This window comes from Beta vulgaris, chromosome 8, assembly GCF_026745355.1.
Source record: "Beta vulgaris subsp. vulgaris cultivar EL10 chromosome 8, EL10.2, whole genome shotgun sequence".
Classification (NCBI taxonomy): Eukaryota; Viridiplantae; Streptophyta; class Magnoliopsida; order Caryophyllales; family Amaranthaceae; genus Beta; species Beta vulgaris.
This window is the reverse complement of record NC_079209.1, coordinates 61,080,157-61,106,779: the sequence shown is the minus strand read 5'-3', so window position 1 is coordinate 61,106,779 and position 26,623 is coordinate 61,080,157. Positions and strand designations below refer to the sequence as shown.

At 40.0% G+C, this 26,623-nt stretch overlaps 2 protein-coding genes across 10 annotated transcripts; one reads left to right on the top strand and one right to left on the bottom strand.

The window, feature by feature from the left end:
* The first annotated feature begins 213 nt into the window (after positions 1–213).
* Positions 214–14,843, top strand: LOC104902384 (probable plastidic glucose transporter 1). 5 transcript variants are annotated; one of them, XM_019251495.3, is made up of 13 exons: positions 216–565; positions 1,436–1,565; positions 2,833–2,908; positions 2,996–3,033; positions 3,384–3,483; positions 4,575–4,687; positions 5,287–5,380; positions 5,464–5,620; positions 6,428–6,574; positions 7,081–7,154; positions 7,603–7,688; positions 12,836–12,950; positions 14,003–14,843. In XM_019251495.3, exons 1-13 carry the CDS (start codon positions 388–390, stop codon positions 14,198–14,200), a joined length of 1,506 nt encoding a protein of 501 aa, XP_019107040.2. In that variant the 5' UTR covers positions 216–387; the 3' UTR covers positions 14,201–14,843. The 5 variants fall into 5 exon arrangements, with proteins under 5 accessions (XP_048490341.1, XP_019107040.2, XP_010688449.2 ...); XM_010690147.4 differs by having other exon boundaries at positions 2,833–3,033; XM_048634385.2 differs by lacking the exon at positions 216–565 and adding an exon at positions 1,904–1,994 and having other exon boundaries at positions 1,434–1,565; positions 2,833–3,033.
* An 854-nt stretch (positions 14,844–15,697) lies between these two features.
* Positions 15,698–26,302, bottom strand: LOC104902383 (hypothetical protein). 5 transcript variants are annotated; one of them, XR_002040763.3, is made up of 15 exons: positions 26,137–26,302; positions 25,959–26,056; positions 25,764–25,851; positions 25,021–25,120; positions 24,856–24,929; positions 24,637–24,708; positions 24,421–24,498; positions 23,486–23,610; positions 20,177–20,249; positions 19,958–20,019; positions 19,435–19,812; positions 18,461–18,560; positions 17,549–17,742; positions 16,881–16,951; positions 15,698–16,251 (listed from the first exon to the last, which is right to left on the bottom strand). XR_002040763.3 is itself a non-coding variant. In XM_048634571.2 (14 exons), exons 2-13 carry the CDS (start codon positions 26,039–26,041, stop codon positions 17,566–17,568), a joined length of 1,410 nt encoding a protein of 469 aa, XP_048490528.1. In that variant the 5' UTR covers positions 26,042–26,056; positions 26,137–26,302; the 3' UTR covers positions 15,698–16,251; positions 17,554–17,565. The 5 variants fall into 5 exon arrangements, 3 of the variants coding, with proteins under 3 accessions (XP_048490528.1, XP_057247082.1, XP_057247083.1); XR_791371.4 differs by having other exon boundaries at positions 17,554–17,742; XM_048634571.2 differs by lacking the exon at positions 16,881–16,951 and having other exon boundaries at positions 17,554–17,742.
* Between the last annotated feature and the right edge of the window lie 321 nt (positions 26,303–26,623).

Below are 26,623 nucleotides of genomic sequence, written 5' to 3'. Positions count from 1 at the left end.
TATTTGATACCTAGAGGTAAGTTATGAGCCATACCCACCTCCCCCCATGGGTTTCTAAACCCCATACCTTATGGATTTGAGGTATAGATTTAAAATTTAGAAATAAGTTAAACAAACACTAGGTATGGGTTTTGTTCATTCCAAACCCATACCTCATACCTAAAACTAGTGAACCAAACACCCCCTGAATTATTAAATTTGATGCATTACCATTTCCATCCCAAAAAATCACTCTCTCCCACCACACCACCAAATAGTCCCTGAGATCATAAACCTGGAAGATGACTCAAACTCAATAACTGCAACTACCACTAAACGAGTCAACCAAATCAATCAATTAAAACAATCAAAACAACGGACCTCCATACATAGTAGTTGAAGGTTCTAATGGAGGCAGCACCATGTTATCGTCCCTTTGTTTCTTTCTCCTCGAAGCCCACTTTCATTTCCACCAAACTCATGTTTGTTTCTCTTCATAATTCTATGCAATTCCGTCGCTTTAAAACCCAGAAACAGTTTTTAGTTTTGGCTTCTGAAAATAATCACAAGGGTACACCAATTTCAGGTTTCACTTTTTCATTTCATAATATTTGATGAGTGGTTTTAGTTTTTATAATCATTCCATGTAGATTGTTGTCTGTTTTTTTTTTAAAATTTCTTCCCCGTAACAGAAAAAATGCAACAATTGACTATTATTCGTGAGGTTTAATATATTCAATTATTGCATTCTTTTTATTAGGGAAGAAGTATTATATTTTTATGGATAGAGGAGTGATCAAGTTAACCCGTGTTACAATCGTTTACCTTGTCTATCATACTCCTAAAAGTACGTGTCAAAGAGCTATGTGTCAAGTATTTTGAAACGGAGGAAAACCCGCATGTGAAAATTAATTAATTATCAATTGTTTATTACTTCCCATATGGATGATGAGCACTGTTTATTCATTGATGTAGTTTTAGATAGGTTGTTGGATAAGAATCATGGCCTGCTTAGTTGGTTGAGGCCCTCATTTTGTTCATGTGACTCGGGTTTGATTCTTGCCCCTTGTAAAGTGGGATTCCCAAATCTCCATACTTGCATGGGATCTTCTCCTTACCTTAAATTGTTGCATGTTTGAAACAAAACCCAGAATAGTTTACTAGGGAAAAAGACACAAAAGGAGAGATGAAAGTGTTTGGATTGTTATTTGCTTAATTCCGACTCAGGGGCGAAGCCAGACTTGGTTGTTGTGGAGGGGGAGTTTAACAAAGAATTCTAAACATAGTTGTGGAGGGGCCTAGTTTACCAATAAAGCAAGATACGACCATTGATTGCCATTGATTTTCTTCAAAGCTATGTTGAGGCCTGCAGGGGCCATGGTCCTCTTAGGCCCCAACATAACCTCGCCACTGTAATCTGACTGTTGCTATGAAATGTGGTTTCTGATGTATGTAGATGATAAAGCAGAGGAGTTATTGAAAGGGAAAGATGGTAGTGCACGTGAGATTGATCTGGGATGGTTACCTGCTTTTCCTCATGTCTTGACAGCATCCATGGCTAATTTTCTCTTTGGATATCACATTGGGTAAGTTTATGAGGAAGTATTTCCTATTAATGTTAACTGCTGTTTGGTCGTGTGGTTTTATTTTTTGGCTATTGATTGAAGCAACAACCGCGTTTTTACCTGCAACAAGTACATTATTTCAGGCCTTTATTCTACTCTAAGCTTAGAATAATTCCAATAATTTTCTCTATGTAGCTATGTATATGTATGTAAATCTTCACCTATCACATTGATTTGTCATGTGTTTACCATGTTTTATCTTTTATACAGCCATTCTATTGGTCTATGGAGCATACACTTAATTCTTGTACTCCTGTTGCTTAAATTTCTATGATATATCTCTAACCACGAGGTCGTAGGTGTCTCTGAGCAAGCTGGTTTCGAAGAGCCTTCCATCCCTTATTACTCCTGATAGTAGTGTAATTGACCTCCAAGTGCACCATAAGGAAGGTGAGCAATCCACTGGACATCCATCGGGAGAAATACTTTTGTTAGGTTGTTGAATTTGTAGATTATAGTTGCTCTTAAAACTGTCCAGCATACTGTACAGGAAAAGGCCTAAACATCATTAGTTTGGGATCATTGTGAGGTAGCTTTATATTTCTGGGAACAATCATGGGGTTCAAATGGATTTGTTTGTGGACCTTCAAAAGTTAGGCTGCTTAAATTGGTTGGTAGAGGGCCTAAAATTTAAATTCATTTCTCTTGAACTCTAACTAAGCATTAATTGTCGAAGCTGACCTTCCTCACGTATTAAAGCATTGTATAGTGATTTGGTTTGCATGTTACAGTGTCTGACATGTTGAAGGACTGAACTATATGCCTATTTGCTCTTGAATGATAGTACGCGTACTGGAAGTACTTGAAAAGAAAAGTCTTTACTGAAGTGTTCTATTGAACTTTCCCATTATACTTGAAACATTAATAATTTATTCACGTGCTCTTTTTTTTTTTCAGTCTTGTATATGTGTATGTGTTGTCCTTTCGTCCTTCCAATAAATGTTTGAAGCACATACTTGCGACTATGTGAAGACAAGTAACAAATGTATATAAAAAAATCTTGGTCTCCTTGATCGTCCAAGAATTGAGGATTAGAAGGAACATGATATTTCCTTAGTTTTGGTGGACCAATGGTCCATAAGCAATTTTTTTTTTTCTGAGATGTTGTAATTTGTTGCTCCACGCGTTTTATATTCATATTCTGTTGCTTTATTGTTATACATAAATGTGTAGTCTTTTCTTCCCCCTGTCTGCCATGATTTTGGCTCTGATGACAAGTGTTTTGCAGAGTCATGAACGGTCCTATTGTATCAGTGGCACGAGAACTTGGTTTTGAGGGCAATTCTATCATAGAGGGCCTTGTGGTGAGTATTTTTATTGGCGGTGCCTTCATTGGGAGTCTGTTTTCTGGCTCCTTGGCTGACAAATTTGGCTGTCGGCGCACACTTCAGATTGACACAATACCGTTGATTATTGGTGCAATATTGAGGTAATTGCTGAATGATTTATAACAGCTTCTTGCATAAAATAACCCATCATGGCTTTGATTATTGTAGCAGTTCCAATGTTTTAAAGGCTAAAGTACTTTGGAAAGTGTAGCAAGTAATGTGAAACTTCCCACAATGGAAAGTGTAGCGAGTATTATGAAACGGAGGAAGTATATAGTTTGACAAGAATATTTCCTGTTTGTCACTTTTTTTATTTTTATTTTTCTTTCTCTAATTTATAATTATTTTTACCTTTGTATATAGGCTGCATAAATCATAATGTTGGAGTAAATTTCTAAAACACTAGAGTTCTTTTGTACTTATTCAGCTGTCTGCTTTCATTTCTTGACAGTGCACAAGCACACTCTACTGATGAAGTACTTTGGGGAAGATTTCTTGTGGGCCTTGGTATTGGGGTGAACACAGTTCTTGTACCGATTTACATATCAGAGGTACTATGGATATAGTTACTAATCAATTTGTTTTTAATATTACATTTACCGTTAAGACGTTTGTTTGGGTAAATCTCTCCCTGTTCCTGTTTTATAAGTATCCAGTTAATTCTTTCCTTGTCTTTACGTGCATTCTATAATCTGATAGGCCTTATATGTCTTGTAGCAAGTTATTAATCAGTGAGAAGCCCAATCAAACATGACTGTTCTAGGTGGGGCGGGCCACCCACCTTTGAAATGTATGGTTAATAAGATTTCTAGCTAGAGGTATTCTTACCAGTTCATGAACATGATTTAATGATACTATTTCCCTTATTGGAGTTGGTGAGGATCACTTATGAGCAAGTTAAAGTAACTAAATGCTTATGCTAATTGATTGGGATTTTGCCATACTTATTAACTCATCACCCTTTTTTTTCCTCGCTCCATGTGAGACTCCGTTTGACTTGCTCATACACGTCATAGAACGATTTGCATCCAATCTTCGCTTAATTGTGCTGCTGCACTCCATTTGGCTATGACACTTCTTGTCTTCATGAGCTTGTGAGGCCATGAGACTTGAGAGTTGAGAGCGGTGGATCATGTCGTTGGCCAATGTGGGAAAAGTGCCTCTCATGTGGGTCTGGGCACACGTCTTGGTGAGCACGTTAGAGAGGCCTGAAAGGGCAGCATGACAGGGATGTGAAGGCAGTAGAAATGGGTTGAGCACCACTCATTCATGAGCGAGTCTAAACTGGGAACCTTTGAGGGAAAATTTGGCTCAAGGTTCTGAAAGTAACCTATAAACACATTAGCAATGGTTTGGCTTCAAGCTTAAGCTTTTTATATGGTGAAGGCCACAAATATTATAACATCTAAAGCCTTTTCACTTATCTCATAAGAAAAATCTTTTTTTATTCAGAGCTTTGTCAAAGAGCTTGAAATATGGGGAAGCAATTTGTAAAGTGCCGGAGTCCAGTGTTAAAAAAGTTGAACTGACCTGGCCTAAGTTTTTTTCCCCATAATATCTATGACACAGCAGATGAGAAGAGAGATCTCTCTGCCACTACTTATACTGGTGCTATATCAACTTACTGAAGTTCTTGTTGTAGGTTGCTCCGACGAAATATAGGGGATCTTTGGGATCTTTGTGTCAGATTGGCACTTGTCTTGGGATTATAGCCTCTTTGTTTATAGCAACTGCAGCAGAAAATGATCCACACTGGTAAGTCAGTCAAACTCCGCTATTCTCTGAATAATTCCAAAATAATCTAATTGACCTACCACACAGCACCAAGGAAAGCGGGCGTGGGCTTCCTGATTTGCTTTCGACTTTCCCCATCTGTTTTTACGCTGTCAGTTTTTTTCCTATTTGTTTCCTCGCTATTATACAAATAATATCAAAAGACCTAATTCAACATATTTAGTACTAGTAGGAACGACAAGTCGATAGAAAGACGCTATTAGTAATAGACATAATAGGTGTTACTTGTTAGTAGTAATTACTATTATATTTGAGCTCTGTGATCGTTCTCCTTAGAAAGGCATAGTAGGTGCTAATAGTAGTTTATGATGGGCAAGTCTAAAGTTTCTTCATACTGTTTCAGAGATGGTCAAGGGGGTGTGGGGGGGGGGGGGGGAGCATTGGATTTTTTTGGTCTGTCTTTATGAATTTGCATCCAATGAATCCTGGCTCGAGGTCATAACGACTTCTGTGTTCTGTATATTTTTTTCCCCTTCTATTTGACATGGTTATAGATGCTTAGCCTACATGCCAGTCCTCTGATTCCTGAATCTCTCATTCCCTTAAAAATTTCTTTCTAGGTGGAGGACAATGCTTTACATTGCAAGCATCCCTGGGTTTATTCTTACAATTGGAATGCAGTTTGCTGCGGACAGCCCTCGTTGGCTATGTAAAGTATGTCTTCTACATGAAGAGGCAATCTTGTTGCTTGATTGTCTTCAACGATTTCTGATCCTGTGAGTGGAATATCTATGCAGATGGGGAGACTTGATGATGCTAAATCTATTATACGTAACCTTTGGGGTCCATCAGAAGTTGATAGTGCTATAGAAGAGTTTCAGTCAGTATTCAGTAGAAATGAAGGAGATAACAGTACGAACTGGTTGGAACTCTTCGAGGAGCCAAACTATAAAGGTTGTATCAGCATTTATGTGAGTATCTGGTGCAATTGTTAAAGTAGTTGTTCTTGTATTTAAGAAGTATTCAGCATCTGAAAGGTAAACCAAACTAAGATAGATTTGTCTGGTTTGTTTCCTGATATCTAGCATGTCTTCTTGTAATATAACAGAGGTTTCTCACTGGTTCCTAACTACGAAATCTTTATGCAATAGCTTGACTACTATACTCTTTTACATAGTGGGTATTATATCATATTGTACCACTACGCTCAGACCTGTAGTACGATTCGGTTTATAGTAACAATAATGTTTTAAATCATAAAGGTAATTTCAACCATTAGCTTAAGCTTCTTTAATTGTATTGGTATCTTCATATCATATCGAAGCAATAAGGACCATAAAGTCTTTGAGTTTGATTCACATGAGCGCCTAATTCCAATAGTGGGATAAATCACCAGTAGGTTTGATCGCTGGAGGACCTAAGTATTTTATGAGAGGGTGTTGTGGAGGGTAAAGCCAAAAGTTAGACCTCCCTCCATGAGTCTAAGCTTTTGGTTAGTTTGTTGCCTCACTCAGGACAAGGTTAAGTTTGTTACTTCATTAAGGATGAGGTAGGAGGTCATTTTTTGTTGCTGCCTCATAATTGATAGAAAGTAATTGTATCTGATAAAAATGTTCTCTCTTTGCAGCATTATATATGAATAGAAAGTTTAACTGTTTCCGCACTCATTGTGCTGTCAAGTTCTTTTCTCTTGTTTCAGATGAGGACATAATGAACTTCATTTTCCACAAAAGTCTGATGCACTGTTCTTGAATGCTGCAGTTGCGCTTGTAGGAGGTTCTCTTTTTCTATTGCAACAATTTGCAGGGATTAATGGGGTCCTTTACTTTTCATCTTTAACCTTTCAAGATGTTGGGATCACAAGTGCTGCTTTAGCAAGCTTATATGTTGGACTCACCAATTTTGCAGGTTCAGAAACACATAGTATTTGCTACTTCTTTAATATGTATCTAGCTGAAGAAATGTACGCTATATTGATGGATATGAAATTAATTATATTTACTTACCAGTCAAAAAGCAAACTGATTCTTTGATGTCTGGTTCATCCGTTTTTTGATACTCGCAATGTTGAAATGTGCACAAGGACCAAGGACTGGCTAGATTTTCGGAGAATCTAGAGATAGAAAGAGAGGAAAAAAACCCGTGTGCTAGGAGAGAGAAAGAGAGAATATGTTGCCATAAAATGTCAAACGTTGCAAGTAATAAGAACTTCCTGAACTGAGAAATGTTGTAAGTATTACAAAACGGAGGATGTATTTCAATATTTTAATTTTGTGTGGAAAGGATTATTTTATTCTTGTTTTAATAAACTGTACTGAATCATTGAAAAGTATAGGATATATTGCACTCTTTTTTTGCTTACACCAATTTAGTTATGTCTGTAACTTTGTCACTAAGTGGCTATTGAACTTCAGGTGCTCTTTCCGCATTGTTCTTGATTGATAAGCAAGGAAGGCGAAAACTTCTAATTGGAAGTTATTTGGGAATGGTGAGTGCTATTCATGATGTTAATAGGTGCCTACTTACAGAAAGTAAAGCTACTTACATGTCAGATTTTGAAGGACAAAACATACTTTTTGTAGAGAGATGGAGAGGAAGCAGTAGATTATTCTCTTCCTCTACTTTCTCCGTCGTCAAATAATAGGCCACATTTAATTTGGGGTTAGGAGTTTAGCTAAAGTATCATAACTACACCTCACTATTTAGATTTTTGCATGTTCACCTTATGAATCATGAAAATGTAATCTTTTTTTGAAATTCGTATAAGGATATCATTAAGGTTCTATGGAGAAGTTCAAATTTAACTTACTAAATGTGATCGATTCTCTTGGACGGAGGATGGGAAGGTTGGGATGTAGAGAGGTTATGTGGATCTTTTATGAGCTTGTCTATGGGTTTTGGGACAACACACTAATGTGACCTTTGTCTTGTTGCAGGGTGTGTCGATGTTTCTTATAGCATATGGTATCAGCTTCCCAGATGAGGATGTCAGTCACAACCTTTCAATCTTGGGTACACTAGGGTATGCTTCTTGTTTATTTAAAATTTGCAACTTTCTTGTGTTGAAGATGGGTTTGGCTAAGCTTTTTCCAGCCTATAATCTTCTTATATTTGGAAGAACCTTAAGGACCTGTTAAATACAACATCATAAATCGAGGGAGCGCTAATGTGTTTATTTTTTGTTATGTCTTATTTGACCGTTCGTGATACTGCTTTGCCACCAAGCATGTCTATTTTTCTAATTGTAGTTTTATTAGTATGTTGGACCATTATGACTCTTATCGTCATGGACCTTTCTAGGGGACCTAGGGTGCCTAATGATGGGCGCCTCATTTCTTCCACCCTTGCCCTCTTTGGCCTTCCCTTGACTCGCTTGGAACCGCCCTCGCTTTACTCCGTAGCGCCTCCGGGTGGCGTTGTAAGGCCCTTCCAAGCCACGAGTGTGCCTTCCAAGGGACTACCATAACCCTTGGGTGCACCCCATGAGCAACGGAGCCCGACTTCGATAGGAGCCCGGAGCCGTGGACTATTATATAATCCACGCTTTTCCCATTTTGGGGTCATTTTTTGACTCCTCTAGGCCCAACGATTTTTTTCGTTTCGAACCTTCCTTCTTAAGCCAATTTGGCCTTCCTTTGGCTCGCTTGGAACCGCCTCGCTCTTCTACGTAAGGGCTCTGGATGGCGTCGTATGGCCTTTCTAAAGCACTAGTTTGCCTTCTGAGGACTACCAAAACCCTTGGGTGCACCCCATGAGCACCCGGTGCTAGCCCAGAGTCGTGGACTATAATACATGCTTTTTCCCGTTTTCTGGCCATTTTTCAACTTCTCCGAGTCCGACGACTTCTTTTCGAGGACTTTTCTAGGGGCCTTGGGGTGCCTAAGGATGGCCTTGGGTGCCTCGAACCTTCCATCCTGTCCCAATTTGGCCTTCTTTTGACTTGCTTGGAACCGCCTCGCTCTGCTCCCTAAGGCCTCCAGATGGCGTTTCCTTGCTAAGGCATGAGTGTACCTTCTAGGGATTATCACACCCCTTGAGTGCACCCTTTGAGCACCGGTGCTGGGCCCTTACGGGAGTTCGGAGCCGTGGACTATAATCCACGCTTTTTTCCGTTTTCTGGCCATTTTCGACTTTTCCGAATTTGATGACTTTTTTTTTCCTGGACCTCCTAGGGGCCTTAAGTATGGCCTTGGGTGCCTCAAAGCTTTCTCTTTTTCCACTTTGGCCTTTCCTTCGCTCGCTTGAACCTCCCTCGCGCAGACCCGTAAGGTCTCCGGATGGCGTAGTTTGGCCTTACAAGGCACGAGTGTGCCGTCAAAGGGACTACCACAACCCTCGGAGGCACCCCATGAGCACCGGTGGCCAGCACCGACGGGAGCCTAGAGCTGTGGACTATAATCCACGCTTTTTACCGTTTCCGGACCATTTCTCGACTTTTCCTGGCCATACGACTTTTTTCGTTCCGGGCCTTCCTACGAGCCTCAGTGTTCCTAAAGATGGCCCCGGGTGCCTCAGACCTTCCTTCATTGCCCAATTTGGCCTTCCCTTGCTCGCTTGGAACAACCCTCGCTTTATTCACTATGGCTTCTACATGGCGTTGTATGGTCCTTCCAAGGCACGAGTGTGCCTTCCATGGGACTACCACAACACTTGGGTGCACCCCATGAGCACCGGTGCCTGGCCTCGACGGGAGCCCGGAGCGATATACTCATTGTTGTTAAAATCCCGATCCGAATCTTAAGATTCTACGATTTTACGATCCTGGAGGACCTCACCGATCCCGATCCTACGTAGGATCTTAATTTTGTAGGATCTTTCGATCCTGCTCAACCACAAAAAATCACATGGTAGGATCTTAATACGATTCTACGATCCTACGACTCTACGATCCGATCCTACCATATAAATATCATAAAGTAATTTCACATATTATATTTCTCCTATTATTTTTGATCGCATGTTAGTTCAATCTTATTGTATTGAAAAACTATCATCATTTGCTAACAAAGAAAATCATTATTAATATGTGTAAATTTTTAACATGAGGTTCTCACCATATTTTAGTATAATTATCTCTATTTCACCGAATTGTAGGATCTTACGATCCTACGATCCGATCCCACCGATTCGATTCTACTAGCCCCTACGATCCAAAGTAGGATCCCGATCCTGATAACATTGGATATACTATAATTCACGCTTTTTCCCGTTTTGGGCCCATTTTTCGTCCCGACGACTTTTTTCGTCTCGGACCTTTCCAGGGTCCCCGGGGTGCCTAAGGATGGCACCAAGTGCCTTGGATTTTCCTTCCTTGCCTAATTTGGCCTTCCCTTAGCTCGCTTGGAATAGCCCTCGCTTTGCTTAGTAGGGCATTCGAATGGCCTCGCATGACCCTTCCATGGGACTACAACAGCCCTTGGTTGCACCCCATGAGCACCGGTGGCCAGCCGCGACGGGAGGCTGGAGCCGTGGGCTATTATCCATGCTTTTTATCGTTTTCGGGCCATTTTTCGACTTCTTCGGGATCGAACTCTTTTTTCGTCCTCGACATTCCTAGGGGCCTCGGGGTGCCTAAAGATGGCCCCGGGTGCCTTGGACCTTCCTCCCTTGCCTACTTTGGCATTCGCTTGGCTTGCTTGGAACCGTTCTCGCTTTGCTCCGTAGCGCCTTCGGATGGCGTGGTATGGCCATTCCAAGGTACGAGTGTGCCTTCCGAGAGACTACCACAACCCTTGGTGCACCCGAGCAACGGAGCCTAACCTCTGACGGGAGCGCGGAGCCATTGGCTATAATCCATGCTTTTTCACGTTTTCGGGGCCATTTTTCGATTTCTATGGGCCAAACGACTTTTTTTGTCCCGGATAATCCTAGAGGCCTCAGAGTGCCTAAGGATTTCCTCGAGAGTCTCGGACCTTCCTCCTTTAGCCAATTTGGCCTTCCTTTGGCTCGCTTGAAACCGCCTTGCTGTGTCCAGTAAGGCCTCTGGATGGCGTCTTATGGCCTTTCCAAAGCACGAGTGTGCCTTCTAAGGACTACCAAAATCCTTGGGTGCACCCCATGAGCACCGGTGTTGGGGTATCCCGGAGTTGTGGATTATAATCCATGCTTTTTCCCGTTTTCTGGTCATTTTTCGAATCATCCAAGTCCGACAACTTTTTTCCTAGGACCTTCCTAGGGGCCTTGGGGTGCCTAAGGATGGCCTTGGATGCCTCAGACCTTTCTCCCTTGCCCACTTTGGACTTCCCTTGGCTCACTTGAAAGCGCTCTCGCTCAGACCACTAAGGCCTCCGGATGGCGTCGTATGGCCCTTACAAGGCACGAGTGTGCCGTCCATGGGACTACCAAAACCCTCGGATGCACCCCATTAGCACCGATGCCCGCCCCGATGAGAGCCAATAGGCGTGGACTATAATCCACGTTTTTTCGCGTTTTCGGGTCATTTCTTTGACTTTTTCGAGCCAGGCGATTTTTTTCATTCCGAACCTTCCTAGGGGCCTTGGGCTGCCTAAGGATGGCCGCGGGTGCCTCGTACCTTCCTTCCTTGCCCATGTTGGCCTTCCCTTGATTCGCTTGGAACCACCATCGCTTTGCTCTATAGTGCCTCCGGATGGCGTCGTATGGTCTTTCCAAGGCACGAGTGTGCCTTCCAAGGGACTACCATAACTCATGGGTGCACCCTCATGAGCAACGGAGCCTTGACCCGATCGCAGATGCATGGATTATAAGCTTTTTCCCGTTTTCGAGCCATTTTTTGACTTCTCGTGGCTAACGATTTTTTTTGTTCGGGACTTTCTAGGGTCCCCGGGGTGCCTAAGGATGGCTCCGGGGACTCAGACTTTTCTTCTTTGCCCATTTTCGCCTTCCCTTGGCTAGCTTTCAGCCGCCTTTGCTCCGTAGCGTCTCCGTATGGCGTCATATGGCTTTTCCAAGGCACGAGTGTTTTCTTAGGGACTACCACAACTCTTGGATGCACCCTATGAACACCGGTGCCGGGCTCGGGAGGGAGCTCGGAGCGGTGGACTATATAATCCATGCCTTTTCACGTTTTTGGGCCATTTTTCGACTTCTCCGGGCATGAAGACTTTTTTCTTACCGAACTTGCTTCTTCACGTTTTTGGGTCATTTTTTTCGAATTCTCCAAACTACTTTTTTTTTGTCCAGTACCTTCCTAGGGGGCCTAGGGTGCCTAAGGATGGATGCCCCTGGGTCCCTCGAACCTTGCTTCCTTTCCCACTTTTGCCTTTCTTTGGCTTGCTTGGCACAGCTTTCGCTAGGCCTAGGAGGTCTTCCGGATGGCATTGCTTGTCCCTTCCAAGGCACGAGTGTGCCTTGAAAGGGCCTCCCACGGTCATGGGCATCGGTGTCCGGTCCCTTCCAAGGCACGAGTGTGCCTTCGATTTCCCTGACGAATACATTTTCGCCCCGGACCTTCTTTGGCTCCCTTGTGCGCGTGAGGGGTTCCTCGAACCTTCCTTCATTGCCCTCTTTTGCCTTCCATTGGCTCGCTTGGCACTGCCCTCACTAGGCCTAAGAACCTCTAGATTGCATCATATGCCCCTTCCATATGCATGTGCCTTCATGGGGCCTCACACAGCCATGGAGTGCACGCTATGGGAAATAAAATCTCTTGTGCAAGAAGGTTGGCTAGAGATGTTTTGTACAAACGCTACCCCCGCTCAGTTCATAACACCGTTGCTCGGTCCCCGTGGGCGCCGGGAGCCTGGACTATAATCCACGCGTTTTCCAGTTTTCGAGGTCCTCTTGCCCCACGACTTTCGTCCCGGACCTTCCTAGGGCCTCGCCGGGTTCCTCGGACATTTCTTCTTTGCCCACTTTTGCCTTCCCTTGCCTTGCTTGGCACAACCCTCGCTAGGCGTAAGAGGGCCTTCGAATGGCATTGCATGCCCCTTCTAGGGAACGAGTATGCCTTCAAAGGTCCACCCAAACCCCTGGGGTGCACCCAATGAACTTTGTTGGATGCTTCTTAAAGTAGATGCAAAGAAGGAGCTTTTGTTGTTTGTTGCTTTCTCAATTAGATGGCTCTTAGCTTGATTTGCTAGAATGTGTTCTATACTTCTATCTGTAGTTCCGATTTGCCACAACTCCTTAATTTTAATTATACAGCTGTTCTGAAGAAAATATACTGAATGGCTCTTTTCTATATTTTAGGTACATATACTCCTTTGCGATTGGAGCTGGACCAGTGACTGGCATTATTATTCCAGAGCTTAGCAGCAGTAGGATGCGAGGGAAAATTATGAGTTTCAGTTTCTCTGTGCACTGGGTATGTCTGAATTTTTACAGATTAGGATAACTTCTGTTAAAGAAATAAGTAGTACAAACATAGAGAACAAGGTCCACTCTAAGAGAATCTAATACAAGAAATTGGCGTGGCAACCATGCTTAACACATCTGCAAAGACTTGGGAACCCCCCCCCCAAAAAAAAAAACCCCCCACCCCCCAAAGAAATGTTGGATGCGCCACTGATACAGAATTTGTTTTTTTTCTCTGAGCCAGTATGAATTGCTAGGCTTGTTGAACTCCTGAGACACCTCTATTTACTCCTTCCAAACCTTATTGCTGGACGTTTTTCCAAAATAGATGGTGATGAAGTCCACTTAAACACCTATGATCTCTTAGTTTTTTTGCTATGAAAAATGGGGAAGTGAGTGATTTCAAGACCACATCAGACTTTGTGATCTCAATTTATTCTATATTCTTATTATGGTTGGGTTATTATATTATTATTTTCTTTTTCGGTATGGAGCGGACCTCAGATGTCCTATCTCAAGAAATCTTTGGGGCTGGGATTCCTCTGAGGATCGGTGTTGAACCCTGGTTCAAATGCCTGGGAGCCATGATTAAGCTGCCACTGAGCTAATTTTGCTTATGAGTTCAGAATGACGTTCTTTTTCTTAGTATCAGCTACATATCTCAACCAGTTTCCAGGGGTAGCATAAACATGATCATGACATCACTAGAGGAAAAATTGTCATTACTCATTTCTACCAAAAGTTTTTTTAAAAAAACAATAATTATATTTTCCTGAAATTCTCATCTGCAGTGGAAGTGAGAAATTGATTTGCGGAAGCTGCTATATTGTCCACATCTTCATTTTCTGTATGCCTGAACATTTCCTCCAGTTTTTGCTACCATCATGGGTCCATTAGTTCCTCTCCGGATGACAAACTAACTTACTATGTATAATGTTGAGAAATGGAATTCATAGTTTTTTTTAAAAAGAGTGCCTCTTTTTTTCGCTTGTTTTTTTGGGAATGTTTGTCATCACCTATTAGTTTTTGACGCAACTTTTCTGCACTTTTGGTGTGGCTCAGGTCTGCAACTTCCTGGTGGGTCTATTTTTCCTTGAATTAGTAAGGATGTTTGGTGTTGCTCCAATCTACATGAGTTTCGGTGGAGTGTCCCTGCTATCAGCAATATTTTGCTATTCCTTCATAATAGAAACTCAAGGGCGATCACTTGAGGAGATTGAGATGTCACTACGGTCTAAGCTCCCAGGGCGTGACAACTGATATTGCTGATATATGTGTCTTAAGAGCGTGTTTACAATGTGATGACCAACTAACCTCGGTAAAGAGAGTTCAGACAAGTCAAATAGGTTGAAAAGGCTCTGGTTCCATTATTAACTTGTGGTTCCTTGTTTGAAAAGCAAAACAAGGCGAGGTGGTTGCTGTATTAATTCAAGTGATGGTGTTAGGAGCTTCCTAGTGGCCTAATGCGGAGTTAGACAAACTGCCCGTTGTGCTACCTAGATGTGCAATAACCTGCATCTTATAAGTCAAAACCTGCTGAGGGGTGATTAATAACCAGGTCCATTATAAGATTATTTGGGTTTTAGGAGAAATTGAAGGCGGCCAAAGATCTGTTACTTTTCTTGCCAGTACATCTCGAAAAAATTTCAATGAAGAAAATGGTCATCAGAATTTTAGAAGATATTTGCAAGAAGGGGTGTACCAAGATTACTTCAATCCAGTCATTTATGACTAGGTGCATCATAATGGTGTTTCTATTTGATCTTGGTGTGTGTGTGTTAACTGTAATATGTATGCATGACAGATATTTTGGCTTAATAATGCATTAAAGGAGCTTTATGGTGAGAACTTTTGTATGAGAACCTACAAAAATCCACTTATCCGATTTTGAAGGTTATGAAAATGCCATCAAATATTGATTGCTCATTTGCTTAAACTTCGATTGAATGTGATTGAAATCATTATAGAGTTCTCTTCAAACATTTAAGTCAGGAATTTTTATTAAGGATGGGATGAACTTCGGATGAATCAACAAGCGAATGACACAAATGTACCGTAAAAAAATACTTTCAAAGTACTACCTCCATTCTATTTCTATTGCAACAATGAATTTGTGTACGGTTTTTAAGGAAGTGGAAAAAGTAGTATAAAAATACCCTTTTAATTCACTATAATAGGAGATAAATGTTTTTTAATAAAGTAAAAACAACTTTATAAACAAAGCGAGTAATTAAAGATGATTTTAATAAGATAAAATAAAGACAATATTATCAACTAAAATTGTTTTTTTTACCAAAAGTGAAATTATTGCAATAGATGTACAACTACCCAAAGTGGTAATTATTACAATAGAAAAAAAACGGAGGATTTTTTTTTTTCATGAGACTTGCTAAGAAACATAGAAGTATCAATATCATCCCCTCAAAAAAGAAAAGAAAAGATAGTACTCGTACTACTCAAGTACCAAATATTAGTGCTAAGCAAAATGACTTACAATCCCCCCCTATAAGTCTATAACACAGAATACAGATATATAATTGCACATAAAGCACTGAACCTTTTCAGATGTCAAAAAAGAAAAGAAAAGAAAGCACTGAACAAATTAACATCTAACTTACTATTTTGCTAATAAAGCTGACAGATAATACCATTAAGAAGTGCAAAAAAGATGTCATAAGCTAAGCAATCGACAATATTAGCAATAATAAGGTATCTTCAGGAATTTATATAATACAACAGACTGGAATCAATCACAAATTCACTGAAAATTTTGGACATAAAGATTTTCTTTTTACTTCATCAACCAGTCATGATACACATGGTAAATCAGTTAGTATAGTATCATGAACTTCCTTGTTCCTATAATTACAACATCCAAAAAAGATGCATGCATTTACATGGGTAAGAAGCGGAAATCATATATATTTACATTTCAACTGGCTGAAGTTAAAATTCCCTAAGGGTCCGTTTGGTTGCAAATATTTTAGGCTTGGAAATAGATTGAGGTAACACACTCCCTTATTTTATGTTTGGTTGGGTTATCCATTTTTTTCACTCCCTTACTAGCCCAATTTTGATTCCCCCATCTTGAAACCCTCCTCACACCATAGGGAACAAAAAGTAAGGGAGTCATTAGGCCAATGATTCCATTCCTACATCAAAACAAACAAGTGTCTAAAGTAACACATTCCATTTCTATTCCATCCTTTCATCCCATTCCATTCCCTTTCCATTCCTTATTTTGAACCAAACGACCCCTAAATGGACACCACTTGAAGCTATCATTTCTGCCATATCAATATCATATGTACCTGCAGTAGAAACACAGGATTCATTAGGCTGAGCATAAATTCTGAGAAGACAATTTTTTGATATTAGATTGAACTGAAAACAGAAGAAATGAAAGCAAATCTGGTGGTTGATATCCTACTAAAAACAACAGAAAAGGAGCACACTACTTTCTAAAGCATTGATATCCTACTACTATAAAACAAAGAACGAAGCATATCTAGGTCGTAAAAAATTAAAGGTCTTGCAGTGTACGCATTACAGTAGTAAATTAGAGGATCAAGAAGCTTTGATCCTCCTAAGTATAGCAAAAGTTTGCTACCTTGACAAAAGAATGTGCCAAGGAGATTGACATCATCACTATCAACCATCTTGGTAATGAATGAAGCCCAAAATCAATGGATTTTCAGCTAAAGACTTGAGAGCAAAATGGACAAGTTAAATACTTTCTCCATTTCTTTTTTAGTTGACCTGTTTCCTTATTCATGCTTACCGATACAAATTTTTTCTTATTAATATCCTTAATTATAAAAAACTGATATTTTTGAAAATAAACATTGTGATAGATCTAAAAAGATACTACATGACCGTGTACATTATGTAAATAATGCCAAATTAAAACGTATCAACTAAAAAGAAATTGAAGAAGTACTTAATCCGTGTATTTATGGTCAAAGGCTTTTTAGACTAGCTCTTCACAGAGTGTGTTCATAAGTTCATCTCCTGAAGAAAAGTTAAAAGCTAGCTATATGAGTTATGAATTATAAGCACATCTCAAAAAATAAAGAAGAAAAAGTTATGACTTAAAACTTATAAGCAATATAAAGTTGCAGGCTAGAATCCCTCTTGTTTAGAAGGCTTTGCCTTAACAAAAAAGACCTAACTTAAGAAAAGAAAGGTAAGATAACAAAATTGAGCTAACCCTTCATATATTTGCAGAGGCGAATCAAGCCAAGGAGCCAAAGAAACTGATCAGGACGTGAACATTTAAGTACAGGAATCAAAACTTTGAAACATAACGTGTAATGGCCCCATACACATACCTATTGCCAAATTTTCTTTTATCTATGCTACAATATGCATTGAACACAAGGTTTCCTGAACTCAGAAAGGGGCTCAGACTCTTTACAAAATTCCTAAGGAAGGTATAGTGGCTGTCAAAACCGTCTTAACTAATGATGAGGAGAAGGGGTAGCAACACAAACAATAGATTTTTATTTTTATTTTAATTAAAAAGCAAGCAACATAAAACTGTTCAATGCTTTGTCCACTTACAAACTACATCACAATCTTGTATATCATTGTAATAGAGAAACTTACAAGACCTTGAGCATCAATCACTTTTTTGTGGCATCAGTAAACATGGCTCGAGTCCAGTGCTCAATATCTTCACTTTCAGATGGTGGTGGAGGAAATTTTGGATACTCCACAAGGTCCCATCCATCAAAGAGGCTCTCATTCTTTCCAACGTCAGCAATATCAAAGCTTGGAAAATATTTATCAGACATATTTCTCTGTATGAGGAAAAGTAAATTGAGGGAATAAATACATGACTACCATAGCAATATCACCAGTTGATCTTAAAAAATACGCCATTCAGGGGGAAAAAACCTTAGAAACATAAAATATCTGAAATATCAACCATATGAAACAGTGCAAAGTACTGCTATGAGTTTAAAGACACTGACATACTAGTTTCCGTCCATTTTCTACATGAGCCATTGACCAGTGATTATCCTACCTCATTGACCAGTGATTATACTACCTCCCCTCCGACATACGAAATAGCTATATTTATTTTTATTAACAAATTTGAAAAATTACCAATCCACCTAATTACAGTAAATATATATTGGCCATCTGGCCGGGATCATATTCTTTCCGTGCAGCATGAAGCTATAAGGCAGCCCCTCCATTTATGGTATCTATGAAGTGTTAATTGCATGTAGCACTTCTACTCAATCTCATAATTTCAAGTGCCATTACTGAAGGATAAAAGTTATTCAAGACTTCTAGCCAAGTCGACTCCACATATACAATGGGAACAAGACTGTATATAACACGTAAGGCAAGTTGGCATGAGTATCATTGAACTATTTCCTTCCACTTTAAACAAGATGGCATGATTATTCTGGTTTCTTTTTTTCCTTTTTGGGAGTTGGGGTGGAGCTCTTAATGCTTACTAGTACAAAAGAAAATACAGCAGAACCAAATTGTAGCTGAAACGTTTACCGTTGCAGGTTGTGCATGAGCACTTTCCAGCATTGTGCTTGACATCATAGAATTCACATTCCACACAGATTTGTTCAGTTGTTGAACTTGTTTACAGGATCTACAGAACAGGAGCATGAGACAAGATATTAAGAATATATCAATTCGCGAAATGGAACTTTTTTTATATTTTGCATATATAAATAATAACGCCATAAAACTACGCAAACCCCGAGCAGCTTAAGAGAATTGCCAAAAGGTAGAAGTCTAAAAGAAACCACTTGTGTATTGCAACTGTGTTCTCCCCCTTTCTTGTATGACTAATATAAGTAACAGTAAGAACTAGAAAAATTCCTTGCTCATCTTTCATCAAGCAGGAGGAAGGGGGGAAGAAGAAGTCCTTTATCCCACAGATTATCTTTTCCACTAATAACACAATGAACTTATAGATCATACAGTCTATAACAACAAGCACGTAACATCTAACTTTCCAAAATTTGAGCAGAGCACATCAAGCAGTGGTGCACATGCACCATCTTTAGCAATCAGGAAAACCATTAGAGAAGGCATATCAAAGACATACTCCCTCCATAACGTATTACTAGCAACATTTGGTATTATTTGTGAGAGGTAAAATTATCAATTGTTGCTAGTAATTCGTTACGGAGGTCGGAGGGAGTAGAAGAAACTGGGTTCACTAAATAAATACATAAAAGTAATATTCAACAAGTGCATCTCAAATACTAGGACACATATAATGAGGTACAAAAATTAATGAAAAAATAATTTTTTTGGTACATATGATAGTTCATAACTCATTGCTTTCTTCACATGCAGATAAGCCTCAAGATTGAACAAGCATCAAACAGACCTAAGCAATACGATTCTTTCTGAAACTGAAGACGAGCAATTGACTTTCTAGCCATAAATGAAAAGGATGCAGAAAAAAGATAGATAGGCAAATAGGGAACAAGATGTTAGTACTGCTAGACAACCTTGAACATGCCATTTTCAAGGAGAAAACTGATCGGACTTCCTTGGATGAAGAAAGAATTGCAAGCAAGTTCGCAAAAGATTCGAAAGTAGAAGCATCAGTGGGAACATCCACGCACAGAGAGTTATAACAATATGATGTTATACAAGCAACACTTTTCTTAATAAGAGCAATCCCTTTCTGCAAGTCGTTGTGGGTCTCCATTGTATGTGGTGACGCACAGGAATAGTTGAAACTAATACTTCCAGAAGGATCCAGTTTTGGTTTCCTCTCAGATTCTACAGATGCCACTTCAAAATGGCCTGATCTCTCAGACCATGAGTTTTCTCCAACAGTAGAGCAACAATTTTGTCTGGGAATGAAAAGAGGATACTCATTGCTGCAGATAACAGAAAATAATCACTTTTAAGATGGGTTATTGAAAAGCAATGCAGCAACAGCAATGAAGCCATAAATCCTAATGTACAACAGCTTTTAAAGAGTAATTGAGCATTAAGGTAAATTTACATATAATAGCACAATACCTTCGAGAGGATGGACGAGCATCCCAATAAGAATCCCGTTGCCATATTCGAGAGCAAGAACCCTGGTGGGATAATTAGAAGATGTTGAATATAACAAGGAAACTGATACCAGCAATTATAACAAACTCACATGGTATATAAAAAATAGATTCCCAACAATGAGATAGAGAACAATCTATAAGGTCATAAAACTATCAAAAATCTGTTAAGACAACTTACAGCAAAACCAGAGTTATGAAGTGCAGGCAGACAAAGGCTTTTGACAACAAGATTCAGCAGTTGCACCATATACCTGTATTGATAATGATTAGGAATCATACAGAGAAACTTCAGCTACATAATAAGATCAACTCTTGACCAAGTAGGAACATCATGATTGCAAGTTGCAACCAAAAGAACAGCCAATTAGCCATATAGGTACTGTACTTAACATACCTTTGTCACATTGGTATTTATTTTGTCAACGACGACAAATAGGTATTAATTTAAATATCAGAAGAAATATAGGTCCATTTATTATCTGGAGCAAGTCTTTAGGGGGAAATGATTGATGATGCACCACGCCTGCCGGATGCTATATCGGTAGATATTGTATATATGATTACGATATACATCTACATCATAGACTTAGCACTTACAACTTGGCAATGATTACAATGCACATAATTGACCTCCGTTTCTAAATAAGTGCAACAATATAACTTTCACGCTTACCAACGCACAACTTTGACCATTAATATCTCTAATTATGTATTTGTAAAAGTTAACAAAAGTTGATATTATGAAATATTCATGGAAACAAATCCAGCAACATTTTATATGAACATTTTTGTTTTTATATATTAGCAAAAAAAAAATACGGTCAAAGTGAAGTATGTGAATAATGCAAAAGTTAAAGTCTTTTCTTAAAACGAAATTGAGTAAATATATGATAAGACTACAATATACATATATGAATCATATATTCATGCATTGGAAGGGGCATGAGATGCCATCCACAGGCCCTTCGGAGTTTGGAGCCTAGTGAGGGAGGTGCCAAGCGAAGGTAAAAGTGGGCAACAAAGGAAGGTATGAGGCACTAAGGTGCCTTGGGGCTCCTAGGAAGATCTGTGAAGAAAAAAGTCATTGGTCCCGAAGGAATCTGAAAATGGCTCAAAAACGGGTAAAAGTGTGGATTATAGTCCACGGCTCCGGACCTGGGCACCAGTGCCCATCGGGTGCACCCACGACCGTGGGAAGCCCTTGGAAGGGGCATGCAAGGCCATCCAGAGTCCCTTCGGAGCCTAGCGAGCCAAGGAAGGAAAAAGTAGGCAACGAAAGAAGGTATGAGGCACCCACGGGCATCCTTAGGCACCTCGGGACCCCTATAAAGGTTCAGGAAGTAAAAAGTCGCCGGTCTCGAATAAGTAAAAAAATGGCCAAAAACCAAGAAAAAGTGTGGATACTCATTGGATGAACCCAAGGCCTTGGGAGGCACACTCATGCCTCGAAACGGGAATTCGATGCCATCTAGAGGCCCTGTGGAGCCTAGCGAAGGCGCTACCAATTAAGCCAAGGAAAAGCAAAGTGGGCAACAAAAGAGGGTCTGATGCACCCAGAGGCATCATTAGGCACCCCGGGGACCCTAGGGAGGTCATGGATGAAAAAAGTCACCGGGCCCGAAGAAGTAGAAAATTGCCCGAAAACGGGTAAAAGTGTGGGTCATAGTCCACGGCTCCGGGCACCGATTCTCATGGGGTGCATCCCAAGGCCATGGAAGTCACAATCGTGCCTCGCAAAGGGAATGCAATGCCATCTGGAGGCCCTTCCGAGCCTAGCGAGGATAGTGTGAGCGAGCCAAGGGAAGGTAAAAGTGGGCAACAAAAGAAGGTTTGATGTACCCGAGGAAATCCTTAGGCATGTCGGGTCCCCTAGGAAGGTCCGGGACGAAAAAAGTCGTCGGGAGTGGAGAAATCAAAAACTTGCCCTTTTAGGGCAAAAGTGTATATTACTGGGAGCCCATGGGGTACACCCTAGAGCTGTGGGAATCCCTTGGAAGGCACACTCGTGCCATGGAAAGGGCATGCAAAGCCATCGATATCCTCTTTTGACTTCGGAGCCTAACGAGCCAAGGAAGGCAAAAGTGGGTAATGAAAGGAGGTTTGAGGCACCCAGCCCACGGCCTAAGGAGGCACAATCGTGCCTTGGAACAGGCATGCGATGCCATCTGGAGGCCCTTTGTAGCCTAGCAAATGCGGTGCCAAGCGAGACAAGGGAATGCAAACTGGGCAACAAAAGAGGGTATGATGACCCGGGGCATGCTTAGCCACCCTGTCCCCCTAGAGAGGTCTGGGACAAAATAAATAGCCGAGCCGGAGAAGTCAAAAAAATTGCCCGAATACGGGAAAAAGTATGGATTATAGTCCACGGCTTCCGCCTCCCACGGGGCCGGGGCACGGATTCCCATGGAGTGCACCCCAAGGCCGTGGGAGGCTCTTGGAAGGCACACCGTGCCTGGAAAGGGGAATGCAATGCCATCTAGAGGCCCTAAGAGCCTACCAATGGGGTGAAACGAGCCAAGGGAAGATAAAACTGGGAAACAAAACAAGGTATGATGCACCCAAGAGAACCTTTAGGCATCACGGGTCGCCTAGGAAGGTCCCGGACGAAAAAAGTCGTCGGCCCGGATAAGTCGAAAATGGCCCAAAAACGGGTAAAGGTGTAGATTATAGTCCACGGCTCCAGGTACTAGTGCCCATGAGGTACATCCTAAGGCCGTGGGAATCCCTTGGAAGGCACACTCATGCCATGGAAGGGGTATGCAATGCCATCAAGATCCCCCTCGGAGCCTAGGGAGACAAGAGAAGGCAAAAGTGGGCAAAGAAAGAAGGTCTGAGGCACCGAGGGGCATCGTTCGGCACCCTGGGGCCAGGCCCCTAAGCATGTCCGGGACGAAAAAAGTTGGGCCGGACAATAAATTAGGGAATTGAGGTAATAGATCGATACAAACAAATAGATTAGGAGAAAGAAAAAGACTCTTACACCACGTGCTAGCTCCGAGTAAAAAAAGGGACCTACATGTCATCAGATGTTTATATTAATACCTATTTGTCTCCCCTGACAAGATAAATACCTATCTGGCTAACTGAACCCAAAAAGAATGAAAACCTCATTGGACCTGTTTATTAAAATAAATTACCAATATAATTATGTTGCTTATATTCATCTAATTCTTGTGGCGGGTGACATTATATTATTCTTCCCATGCACACATAAATAAGGACGCAGTTCGCTTATTGCCTTGGAAGTCCAGCCAATGATACCATGAGATACAATATCTAAAGCAGAAGACTTTCAAGACAGAACAAAATGAACAAAAAAGAAATCAAGGTGTCATCTTAGTTTGTGATCATTTTCTATGTTCTGTTAATTGGCAGAACAAACAAAAAAGTGAGAACTGTCAACGATAGTGGCTTTGTTAACCAACAAACTTGATCAATGGAGCAAAGGAATAAGCATTGAAAATTTTAAGAAAATAAAAAAGTATACCCCAAAGATGCTGCTAGCTCCTCTGATGGAACAGAATGAGGATTTAAACCCCGTGGTAACCTAGCATTGCAAATTACATCATATTGGCCATTAAATCCATCCTTTTTATCATTATCCACTTTCACCTGAGAAAAGCAGAAGCAAATTCAGAGCAGAGAAAATAATTGCAAGCAGCTATTTGTATTGCACAAATTCTATGATGCACTAAAACTGTTTGCAAATATCCATAAGAAGCAAACAAAGTTTTGGTTTGCTATGGAGAGAGATTGTTCAGAAACTTCACAAATGAAATCGAGAAAAGAACCAAAAAAATTGAAATAATAGCAACTTGTCATTCAATCTGAGATTTCATAAAGTTAACCTAAGTTAACATAATACCTGTATACCAAAGGAGAGGGAGCAAACCAAACAAACCGAAGGAAAAAGAAAGAGAAACTAAAAGAGCAGGGGAGAGGAGGGCATTGGTTTTTTCCCGTTAAACTATTGTTCCCTCCATTTAGCAATGATGATTCTCCCTTCCTTTGTGACTGATCAACATTTAAAAAAAATTCCTGTTATTAATCTTTTGTCAATATAATTGCTTTACAATCACCACCTTCCTGGCATGCTGACTGAAGCTATAAAATATGAGATTTAAGAAGAATAGCACTAACAAGCAAGCAGACTTAAGAGAAAAAGTTTTCGACTAGCAACAGTTTAGACAAGCCTATATTTGATATACTGTCTGATAATCAGTAGCTCAATATATAAAGTTATCATGTCCAAGAGATCCCTGGGTAGTTGTACCACCGGCTTGGTGGAAGCTGAGAACTAAACATTACACAAATTGCACCAAGGTAACATGGACGAAAGGACACAAAAGTTAGGGAACATGTCAAACACTGGAAATGCGAAAAATGACTGAAGTCTGAAACAATTAGATTTATGGAAACTACCAGGCGTTGTGGAAACAGTTTGCAGATTTGTTTTACAACAACTGATTGTTTATGTAAGCGCTCTGAGGTTATTGCCATCTGCAGTTCATAGTGAAGATCAAGCATCAGAGAGACAAGAACATTATAACACTCCAATTGAGCCATATCAAGACAACTTATTGGCTGGCTTAACATGTCCGTTGCAAAACACAAGGGCATATATAGCAAATTACTTACATGCCCTAAACTCTGAGTGCATATCCAATTAGGATAAGACTTCTCCAGCTGTTCAACCCGGTGTTTTTCTAACTGAACACAAATTCAGAAAATGCAAAATGTTCAGCTAAACTATGTTTGAAAGATTAGGAAACACAAAATGACCTCTAAACCAATCAAAAGCGTAACATTCAGAAACATAATGAAGAAAGAGAAGGGGAGAGGGGGGCAGGAAGTTACCATCTTTTGTGAAAAATCAAGCAGCCCATATGTCACTTTAAGATCACTAGACACTTTCTCCAACTTAGACTTCCCTGCCATTCATGGACTACTGTTAATTTTTCATGCTACCGTGAAAAGAATAATGGTCAACAAAATTATGTAAAGTGGGAACAAATGTCCAACCCTGCAGAAGTTCTCCTCGTGTTTTGCGAAGCTTCTCCTTCAGCCTAGCAATCTTCTCATTTTGAACAATCTTCCAATTAAGCTGCTCATCTGCCTTTCCCTATTGTACACCAACCAAAACACATAAGTTCCTCTAACTTTTACTCTCTCTCGCTCTCAACCTCCAAAAACCTTGTAGGCCGTTTAATAAATGGTAGTAAAGGTAATAAATTCATACGTAATTTTGTATTGCAAGTATCATGTCAATGTCCATGATAATACTTGTCCACCCCCAAACTTGTGATTTTCCTCACAAAATTCCATTAACACTTTAGAAGTGACACTAACTGGGATGGCAATTTGTGAAGAAATCACATGTTCGGGGATGAGACGCCACCACCAAAGTAACGGCAAGAAATATTCCTTATAAATTACCTATGAATTCATTATCATTACAGTCATTTACTACCGCCTATCAATCACACCGTGTAAGTAAGCCAATATGACCATAACTAGGCTAGAATGCGCTTACATACGACTAATACACCTATACTTTACAAGCAATAGCACAGATAATGTTCAGTCAAAATGCTGCTGTTACAATCTCAACATCCCCACTACTTACATTGTTAAATTTACGCCTTTCCGTTACAAAATCACCAACACAACTCAATCCCTTTTTAATATTTCAACAAGAAAATATAGAAATCAAAATCAAAATCAAAAAAATCAACAGAAAATATAGGATGCAATTAAAATCAAACCTTGGCAACAAGCTTTTCTGTTAGCCTGGAGTAAAGTTGATCGCGGCGACTCTTGAACGATTTCAGCACAGTGTAATACTCATTTAATCTGAATTCAATCAATCAATTTATCAATCAATCAACCAATTACATCAAAATACGAAATTTTTTATGCTTTAAAACTGAAAATTAAAGAGATTTCAACTTCAATTTCACCTGAAGTTTACACAAATTGTACAAACTGAAGCAAGATTTGAAGTTTCACATATTCCACAACAGCAGGATTTACGATTCGTCATATGAACCTTCGATTTCTGCAAAATCAATTATCAATAACTAAATAAAAATCATAATTTTACATATCACAAAAACAAGTAGAAAGTACTGATCAAACCTTTTATTCAACCGATGATGATAAATTGAGACGCAATTGAAGAAATTTAATTCCAGCAAATTAGAGGAAATTGCGAAAAGTGGAAAACTAAATTAATTTTATGAAAATTTTGATGGCAAAAAAAGTTAAGAGAATTTAAAAGAGGTTTTAAGGTCTTAGATATAATATAATGGAGAATCTTACAAGCAAGGTGCAAAATATATACTTATATTTGGACTATGTTGGCACATAGAGTTTAAAGGTGATCAAAAGACGGGTCGAGCTAGGTCGGGACCGTCTCAAAAAGAATTGCCCAATCGTTGGTTAAAATTTCGGGAGAATTTTGATTTCTAAATTAACGGGCTTTGCGGTCAAAATTTGAGTTAAAAAGTCATTTTTAGATTGTTCAAAACCTCTTTAAAACAAACAAAAATTTTTTTGGATCAATCGGGCCTGAAACCTGAGATCCAACAAGTCTGCCCAAGTCCAAGCATTTTCCGAGCCGCGC

Coding starts and splice junctions, on each gene's coding strand:
- LOC104902383 (XM_048634571.2), bottom strand. CDS start 26,041: ATGACGAATCGTAAATCCTGCTGTTGTGGAATATGTGAAACTTCAAAT. Junction 20,250..23,485: donor GAGCTAGCAGCATCTTTGGG/GTATACTTTTTT, acceptor TTATCAATACAG/GTATATGGTGCAACTGCTGA. Junction 18,561..19,434: donor TTGAAAATGGCATGTTCAAG/GTTGTCTAGCAG, acceptor CCTGTTCTGTAG/ATCCTGTAAACAAGTTCAAC.
- LOC104902384 (XM_010690147.4), top strand. CDS start 388: ATGGAGGCAGCACCATGTTATCGTCCCTTTGTTTCTTTCTCCTCGAAG. Junction 5,381..5,463: donor GCCCTCGTTGGCTATGTAAA/GTATGTCTTCTA, acceptor ATATCTATGCAG/ATGGGGAGACTTGATGATGC. Junction 5,621..6,427: donor CGAGGAGCCAAACTATAAAG/GTTGTATCAGCA, acceptor TGAATGCTGCAG/TTGCGCTTGTAGGAGGTTCT.